This window comes from Saprolegnia diclina (genome assembly GCF_000281045.1).
Source record: "Saprolegnia diclina VS20 unplaced genomic scaffold supercont1.16, whole genome shotgun sequence".
NCBI classification, from domain to species: domain Eukaryota; phylum Oomycota; class Saprolegniomycetes; order Saprolegniales; family Saprolegniaceae; genus Saprolegnia; species Saprolegnia diclina.
Window position 1 is genome coordinate 280,434 of NW_008246083.1, and position 7,742 is coordinate 288,175.

General features: G+C 61.5%; 4 protein-coding genes across 4 annotated transcripts; 3 read left to right on the top strand and 1 right to left on the bottom strand.

Annotated features, from left to right (window-relative positions):
* The first annotated feature begins 154 nt into the window (after positions 1-154).
* On the top strand, positions 155-1,545 carry SDRG_05953 (hypothetical protein). Its single transcript, XM_008611700.1, has 3 exons — positions 155-981; positions 1,031-1,106; positions 1,156-1,545. Exons 1-3 carry the CDS (start codon positions 217-219, stop codon positions 1,518-1,520), a joined length of 1,206 nt encoding a protein of 401 aa, XP_008609922.1. The 5' UTR covers positions 155-216; the 3' UTR covers positions 1,521-1,545.
* A 397-nt stretch (positions 1,546-1,942) lies between these two features.
* On the top strand, positions 1,943-3,449 carry SDRG_05954 (hypothetical protein). The gene is made up of 4 exons (XM_008611701.1): positions 1,943-2,662; positions 2,711-2,809; positions 2,858-2,973; positions 3,026-3,449. The coding sequence occupies exons 1-4, from the start codon at positions 1,980-1,982 to the stop codon at positions 3,403-3,405; spliced, it is 1,278 nt and encodes a 425-aa protein (XP_008609923.1). The 5' UTR covers positions 1,943-1,979; the 3' UTR covers positions 3,406-3,449.
* Positions 3,449-5,794, bottom strand: SDRG_05955 (hypothetical protein; the record flags this gene model as incomplete). The annotated part of the gene is made up of 5 exons (XM_008611702.1): positions 3,449-4,153; positions 4,199-4,462; positions 4,510-4,842; positions 4,885-5,073; positions 5,120-5,794. 5 exons carry the CDS (start codon positions 5,792-5,794, stop codon positions 3,449-3,451), a joined length of 2,166 nt encoding a protein of 721 aa, XP_008609924.1.
* Positions 5,795-6,108: 314 nt separating this feature from the next.
* SDRG_05956 (hypothetical protein) lies at positions 6,109-7,713 on the top strand. The gene is made up of 7 exons (XM_008611703.1): positions 6,109-6,248; positions 6,297-6,369; positions 6,416-6,503; positions 6,552-6,648; positions 6,699-6,817; positions 6,863-7,092; positions 7,132-7,713. The coding sequence occupies exons 1-7, from the start codon at positions 6,134-6,136 to the stop codon at positions 7,460-7,462; spliced, it is 1,053 nt and encodes a 350-aa protein (XP_008609925.1). The 5' UTR covers positions 6,109-6,133; the 3' UTR covers positions 7,463-7,713.
* The last annotated feature ends 29 nt before the right edge of the window (positions 7,714-7,742 follow it).

Here is a 7,742-nt window from a genome sequence, read left to right on the forward strand (position 1 = left end):
GTGCCATGGGCCAAGGACACCACGGCGCCGATGGTGACAGTCGCTGGAGCTGGACGCGAGATGAGCTGGTGCCACGATCGCCAGGCAACGTGATCGGGCGGCCTGTCTGCGTCAAAGTAAAAAACGCATGGTCGTTGGGAGAGGAGGGGTTAAAGTAGGCGTTAAAGAGGTCGAAAATAATGGATCGTCCCGGCAGAGTGGCAAGCAATCGGCAGCATGAAGCGGGAGCTCGATCGGCCCGACGAGGCCCCGCCCGCCAAGCGCGCCAAAGACGGAAGCCGGCGCATCCACTTCGCCGACGTGTCGGTCGTCCTCTTCGATGAAGCGCTGCCTGTCGTCTCCCGCTTCGGCGGCTACCGCGTCCCGACGTCGCCGACGCAGCACGCCCGCCACGAGACCAAGGAGCGCGACGTCCGCGCGCTCGACGAAGCGACCTCGCTGGCGCACGTCCACGCTACGGAGCTCCGCGAGACGATCCGCCATGTCGGTCTCGGCATCGATCCGGTCTGCGGCTGCGACGACGTAACCGCGCTGCAAGCCCAGCTCGACCTTCTGCAGGACGCCCGTCTCGAAGCAACGATCGCCTTTGGCGACGTCGACGGTAGCGAAGACGACTCTGCCTCGGGTTCGCGCTTCTTCCAGGGCAAGGAGCTCCTCTCGGGTCACATTGGCAGCGGCTACGTCTTTGGTCACCGCTTCGTGACGCTCGACCAGTACATCATGACGATGGAGGACATTGAGATCGCGTCCTTCCTCAAGTCGCATGACCGACCCGTGCCAGCGTTCAAGCTCCCGACAAAGGCAGAGAAGAAGGCCAAGGTCGACCCGACGCAGCTGACCGCGATGCACTTTATGAACCAAGGCAAGCCATTGGACGCGCTCGCGCTCGACGAACTCCAGCTCGAGTGCACGATCCGAGGTATGTTTGATCTTGCGTCCCGCAAGCGCGTCAAGAAGAAGCTTCTCGTTCAGAAGCTCCGGGTACGCTCCAACGTCAAGTGCATCTTAACGTCATGAGGATGCTGTCTAGCCCATCTTTGAAGACGAGTATCACATGCGCATGGCCGAGCAGCGTCAGCGCACCGCCATGGAGGACGCCGCCTTGGGTAGGCATCTATCTCTCCTTCGTACATTCAAGGCTCAGGACTGGAGTAGAGATCCTCGAAGCTGCGAGTACTGCCAAGATGCGCGCCTGCTTGCATCGTGCTTTGGTCAAGCGCTTGGCGTCCCCGATGCACGATGAGAGCGACGTGACGCCGGCGTCACTCTCGGCCTTGTTCAAGCTCGTGGTGGCGCAGCACCTCGATGGCCTCCATTGCTCGTGCCCAGTGCCACTCGCCGTGCCCGAGGCGGTCCCTGTGATGGCGAAAGACGACGTAGCGATGGCGGAGGAAGCGGCGACGGAGCCGGAGCCGTGCCCGTTGGAAGCGACGACACCAGAGCGCCCCGAGACCACCAATCAAGCGTGCGTCTCGGCGCCTGTTGACGAGGTGCCCGTCGCCAGCACTGTCGAAGCTTAAATAGATGATGATTGTCGACGCCTCCCGTCGTGCGTTGCAGTCTTCCGTGGTGACGACCCCGCACGTTGTCACGTGGTGCGGCGCATGCGAGGAGGTGGTGTGACGCGATAGTTTGCAGCAGCGACGGGGCGGTCCGCCATGTGCCAGGCGGGTGCGCGCACCCGTCCGCACCCGCGTGCCAGCGCCCAAAGATACGGAGGACCCGCCATGGACCAAGCACGAGACGGGTCGTCCTGCATGTCCTGCATCGCCGGTCGGCCGCCTTTCTCGCCGGCGGTCGTCTTCGGGTTGCACCCAAGATTCAGCTTTGGATTATAGCCAATGGCCTTGCGCTTGCCCATCTCGCCGCTATGTGATTGGCTTGACGCAGATTTGGCGCGTGTTTGATTGGCTGGAAAGTGGAATCTACCATCCAAAACAGCAACTAAAAAATATACCAAAATAAATAAATTCGTCCTGATGCTCGAGGCCGACCACGAGACGACGGGCTGCCCGACGACGGCCGAGCTCGAGGTCTACAACTTTGACGTCGCCAAGTACAAGGGCGGCGCGTACCGGCTCGTGACGGCCGTCGACCCGCTCGTGCACCTCAGCGGGCGCTTCCTCCGGTACGGCGAGACGGGTCCGCGCAAGACCAAGGTCAACGCCGTGCAGTTCGACTGGCCGCACTGCGGCTTCACGCTGCGCGTCGTGGGCGCGACCACGGTCGCGATCCGCCTCAAAGGCGAGGGCAACTACTTCAACGTCTTTGTCGACGGCGCCTTCCGCTGCATCCTCCGCGCGTCGCTCAAGGCCACGTGCTGCGAGATCGCCCACTTTGACGACGGCGGCGAGCATGTCGTGTACGTCGCCAAGCGCACCGAGCCGCAGATGCGTGGCGCGGTCTCGACCTTCAAGGTGTGCACCTTTTACGGCTTTATCGTCGACCGGACGGCCGAGGTGCTTCCGTACACCCCGCCGACGTTGCGCAAGATGGAGTTTATTGGCGACTCGGACACGTGCGGCTTTGGGAACGAAGGCGCCGCGTCGCACAACAAGGCCTTCTTCGGCATGAAGGGCCGCATGGAGAACGTCTACAACGCGTACCCGTGCATCACGTCGCGCCTCTTCAACGCCGAAGCACACGTCTTGGCGTGGAGCGGGTCGGTCCCTCATCTCGCGTCGCGTTCGATACGACCGTGCCATTGTAGGAAGGGCGTCCACAGCAACTCGGTCGACTGGGGCGCCAACATGAGCGCCATGTGGAAGAACACGATCGCATCCCGCGACGGCCAGTGGGATCTCCAGAGGTATATCAATGGAGAATATTGTCTGCAGCCTTCCCAACGACAATGTAGCTGGATGCCGGACGCAGTGATCATCAACTTGGGCGGCCAAGACCTCTTCCCGCCTGCGTCGTCCGAGGCCGACATTGTCGGCGCGTACACGGCGCTGCTCGAAGACGTTCGCTTGCGTACGGATCTCGTTTCCGAAAAGTATCAATGTGTCAAGTAACCGGGGTGTAGATCGACCGGACGCGCATATTTTCTGTGTGGTTTGCGATGAAAACTGTACGAGCGGCGAAGAAGACGAGCTCAACCGGAGCCGCATGTCATTGCAGCTGCAAGAGATCACCAAGGTGGCCATGTCGCGCGTGCGCAAGATGGATCTGCGCATGCACTACTGCTTCCTCCGCATACCCGGGGGCATGGACGACGCCGACTTTGCCAACATGCGCCACTACGCGGTGAGCGGCCACGTCAAGTTTGCGCAAGCGCTCGCAAAAGAGATCGCGTTCCGCACCGAGTGGCCTCTCGCCATCGACGAGATCGACACGATCCCGTACCCGCAGTCCAAAGACCAGATCCTCGTGCCGGAGAAGGGCTCCAACTGCGCGATTTGCTAGACAACCCTGTTCCCTCTTATACTATATACACCTTTGCTACCACTTACGTTGCGTCGGACGTCACAGCGTCTTGCACTAGGAAGCGAGGACACGACGCTAGCGGTGCCAAAAAGGCGCCGGCCCATCCGATCGGACGGAGGACGTACCGCCCTGGCGCCATCGGCGACCACATGGACTGGCGCGTCTGTGCGACAAAGGTCAGCGGCGTCTCGGTGTAAATGGCGGTGGATGCGACCGCTGCCGACGGCGTAAACACCACCGTGTCGCCCAATGCCCGCACATTGGTGTAGCAGGATGATGACGCGTCGACGTCGTCTTCGAGCGGGTCGGTGCCGAGTGCGAGGTGCCCGAGGTGCGCCGACACGGGCTGTGGCGCGTCGTGGAGGTTGATGGCAGCCACGCCGATGGCGACGATGGTCTTGCCGTCCCAGAGCTGGCCGCCGACGTAGTACGTTCGCGTGATCCAGCCCGAGGTCGCGTGCGTGGTCTCTGTGCTGGCTGCGTACACGGTGCCGAGGGCCGACCGACCGACGAGCGGCGAGAGGCGCTTCTTCGGTGTCGACGACGCTTGCGAACTGCGCAGCATCAAGTGCTCTTGGCGCCCCGCGATCCAGAGCACGAGGTTCAGCGCAACGTTGGGCGTCCAGTTGAGGAACGAGTAGCGCACGCAAAGGACTTTTCGGGGCGTAAATTGAACGTCGGTCGGCAGAATGTCGAGCATCGCATTGCTCTTCGGACCCACGGTGCCCTACGCATATGTAAGCTGAGGTCGTGGACGCACGAAGCAGGCGACCTCGATGAGCAGACTCGTGCCGCCGAGGTACGCGACGTGCGTCGAGAGCGCGGCGGTGAGCGTGCCCTTCATCTTCATCGCAATCGACTTTGGCTGGAGGTCGATACGGCCCGGGTCGCGCCAGAGTGCTCGCGACACGACCTCGCCATGCAGCGAGAGGTGGTCGCCATGCCCCGCATCAAAGCTCGTTGCGATCGCGTTACGTCGGGCGTGCACGGGCCCGAGCGACCGCCACGTCGACGGCCAAAAGGCGTCTTGGCTGGCCTACGCGCGGATCAAATCTTTCACTCGTCATAGTACCAAGTGCGTACGGTGGCGTCGATCGAGATGGAGACGCCGGCGAACCGAAGCGACCGCGCCTGCAAGTCGACGTGCTCCGCCATGTGGACGAAGAGCGGGATGTCGGGAAACGCTTTCTTCAGCGAGAGAACCGTCTTGGGGCTACTGTCGCCCACCCAGACCAGCCCGTCGACATGACGTGGCACCGACGCCGTCTCAGCAGTACTCCAGAGCACGCGCGAGGTGGTACCGCGCAGCCGCGGCAAGAGAGCGTGCACTGCCGGTGACGGCGGTGGCATACCCGTGACGACCCAGCCGTCGAGCTGGAGTCGCTGCGCAATGGCCAGCAGCAGCGATGCGAGAGTCTACGACAATATGTTCACAATCGCAAGAGTATTGGACGCTACTGTGAGGTCCTCGTCCGTCGCCCACGTGGCGTTAGCAGTGGCCGACCACGTGAGCGTCCCCAGCACGGCCACGCCGTTGGTGTGGGCGGCATCGACCCACCCGGGCGCCGGTAGCGTGAGGACGTCGGTCGCCTCCAAAGGGTGGGCAACGAGCACGTCCATGACATCCCACGGGTACTCGGTCACGGTCTGCACCACAGATGTGAGTCGCCCGACGAGCCACGATGCCACGTACCGGCGAAAACGAGACGAGGAGCTGGCTGCGGTTCGCGCTGCTCTGGCCATGCGGTCGCGACGCCAGTGGCACAATGCTCGGTGCAAGGACGCTAGCCTTAAAGGTCGCGCTGCGTAGCTGCGCCATTGTCAGCTGGGTCTTGACGCAGGGCGCCACCACCGTGTGGTCGCCCAAGGTCACGATCGGGAGCAGAAGCTCATCGTCGGCTCGAGGTGGCAGCGTCACGTGAAGACGCTTCCCGAGCTCGCCCGACCGATACATGGCCTCGAGGAGCGCGCTGCTGCCAATGTACTGGCCGTTCTCAAAGAGAAACTCGGTGCAGTCGTCCGTTGACGCGCCACATGCCCGCACGACGGCCAGAATGCCGGCCTTGCCCGCAATGCGCGTCAGATCGACATGCAGCACGTCGACGCTGGCACGGTTTAGCAAGGTGCGGATCGTACCGGGCGCGGCAACGGTAGAGAAAAGGACGCGCGGCGCGGCGGCGGTTTGCGCCCGGACAAACGTCTCAAACTTGGTCGGCGCCACTGGCTCGTCGACTGGCGGCGGCGGGCGCTGCGCTAGGACATACCACGCCAACGAGATGGTACCGAGGAGTAGCGCGACTATGATGGCGATCCACGCGTCCAGGGCGCTGGCGGCGTCGTCGAGGACGGCGGTGGTGCTGTCCTCCATGCGTGTGACTTTGACGATACTAGCAGTCAGTACTGATTGGTACGTGCGAGCCAATCAGAAACCGTCACGTGGCAGCGTGTGGATCCAAGACGTCCTCCAGGAGCCGCGTCGCCGTCGTGGCGTGCGATGGAGAAATAGCGCCGGGCTCCCTCGATACCCCTTGTACTAGAAACATACCGTTTGCATTCGGTATCGCCCGTGCCATGTCCTTCGAGCATGTCCCTTGGCGACAGGAATCGAGTAAAACCCATAAAACGCACTTGAAACAGTGTTTCGAGACACTGTTTGCCGCGAGAACATGGCGTTCGGATAAGAACGGACTGTTTTTTAGCCAGCGCGATGGAGGTGGGGACGACGACGTCCGCGGCCGACAAGTACCGCGCGTCGTTGCGCCTGAACGCAGAGACGGTGGCCATCTCGCGCGAGGTCGCGTCGGCGCTCGTGATGCAGTCGGGTACGCAGCTCCAGGGCGTCGCTGCCAGCTCACGCCTGCCCCATGTAGAGCAACTTGACCAGACCGAGACCGCGCTGGACGTGACGCAGCACGTCGTCGAGCAAGCCAACTACGTCGTGCGGTGCGCAGCAGCGCCAACGTCGTTGACCTCATGATGGCGAGCGTAGCGGCATGTCCTGGTCGGGCTGGCTCGCCAACAAGTTTGCAAAAGAACCTTCGTTGGCGCATCCGCCTGCGTCGGCGCCATCCAAAGAGGTACGTCGTTGGCGGCGCACATCAATACTGTCTGACGCTCTGTGCTAGATCGCGATGGGCTTCATCTGCCCCGAGTGCCGCGTCGCGCAGGTGTCGCAGCACGCGCTCATGGAGCACTACGAGGCGGCGCACACGTCGCTGCCAGGTCGATCATCTCAAAAGCATCGGGCTTGCCTACCAGCTTCATGCATGTAGCTACGGCGTCCTTGCCATCAAAGAGAAGCGATGACCAAGACGACGTCTTTGCGTCGGACAATGGCCTCACAAAGGAGCAGGCTGCATACCTCGCGGCGCTCGGGCCGCAGCTTCTTGAAGTACTTACCCCTTGCGCCTGCACTGTATTCTCATTGCTCATGTAGCTCAAGCACGCGTCCAAGGGCATTTCCAACCACCTGGATATGCAGCTGGCGCAGATCGACCGCATTGAGGCCAAGTCGGAGAAGACAAAGGATGACATGCGGCTCGTGACGGCCAAAGCCACCAAGCTCACGAGCTCGCTCCTCACGATTTCGCCGCAGTTTCGCTGCGCGTTCCAAGAGCTCACGACGCAAAAGTTCGTCGCCAACGTCAACGGCGACCCTCTGGTTTGGTGCGTGAGCTCGGCAGAAATCATCTGATCGAAGCGTAGTAAGGACGCGGCGTCGGCCGACTGCCTCTTCCGCGCGTACACGCTGGCCGACAGCACCGACATGTGGGGCTTCAAAAGCGAGAGCTCAGGGCTGTTTCTCGGGCTCAACGCGCTCGGCGCCATGCGCATCCAAGGCGCGGGGCTCAAGTCGTACGAGCAGTTTGCGATCGACGTCTCTCGTCCTGAGACGACGCTGTTCAGCTTTGCGAGCTGCTTTGGCCTTGGCGGCTGGGTGAGCATGCGCCCGGACGGCTCGCTCTTTTGCGTCCGCCGCACGAGCACGAATAAGGACTTGGCCGCGCTCTTCAAACTCGTGCGTGTCGAAGGCTAGCTGTCGACATCTTTATTATCTATCTATCCTGTCCTTCAGTGTCGTTTATATGTCGATACGATCTCCAGCCGATGGGACTATATGTAAGAGTCTACAGAGCACAAGACATTATTGTCAGTGGAAGCATTGCCCTCGTCCACGATTTAGCGAATAGAAAATAGAAAAAGGCAGTCCCGTGATCAGCATTATTGTCTTGTTTAGGGTTACCGTTAACTCTGTGTCTTTGAGTATATAACTAAAGTGGATCCCTAGTATATGTATTCTATTGATGAGAAATAGC

Coding starts and splice junctions, on each gene's coding strand:
- SDRG_05953 (XM_008611700.1), top strand. CDS start 217: ATGAAGCGGGAGCTCGATCGGCCCGACGAGGCCCCGCCCGCCAAGCGC. Junction 982..1,030: donor TTCTCGTTCAGAAGCTCCGG/GTACGCTCCAAC, acceptor GATGCTGTCTAG/CCCATCTTTGAAGACGAGTA. Junction 1,107..1,155: donor CATGGAGGACGCCGCCTTGG/GTAGGCATCTAT, acceptor GGACTGGAGTAG/AGATCCTCGAAGCTGCGAGT.
- SDRG_05954 (XM_008611701.1), top strand. CDS start 1,980: ATGCTCGAGGCCGACCACGAGACGACGGGCTGCCCGACGACGGCCGAG. Junction 2,810..2,857: donor GGCCAGTGGGATCTCCAGAG/GTATATCAATGG, acceptor ACGACAATGTAG/CTGGATGCCGGACGCAGTGA. Junction 2,974..3,025: donor GCTCGAAGACGTTCGCTTGC/GTACGGATCTCG, acceptor ACCGGGGTGTAG/ATCGACCGGACGCGCATATT.
- SDRG_05956 (XM_008611703.1), top strand. CDS start 6,134: ATGGAGGTGGGGACGACGACGTCCGCGGCCGACAAGTACCGCGCGTCG. Junction 6,370..6,415: donor CAAGCCAACTACGTCGTGCG/GTGCGCAGCAGC, acceptor TGGCGAGCGTAG/CGGCATGTCCTGGTCGGGCT. Junction 7,093..7,131: donor AACGGCGACCCTCTGGTTTG/GTGCGTGAGCTC, acceptor ATCGAAGCGTAG/TAAGGACGCGGCGTCGGCCG.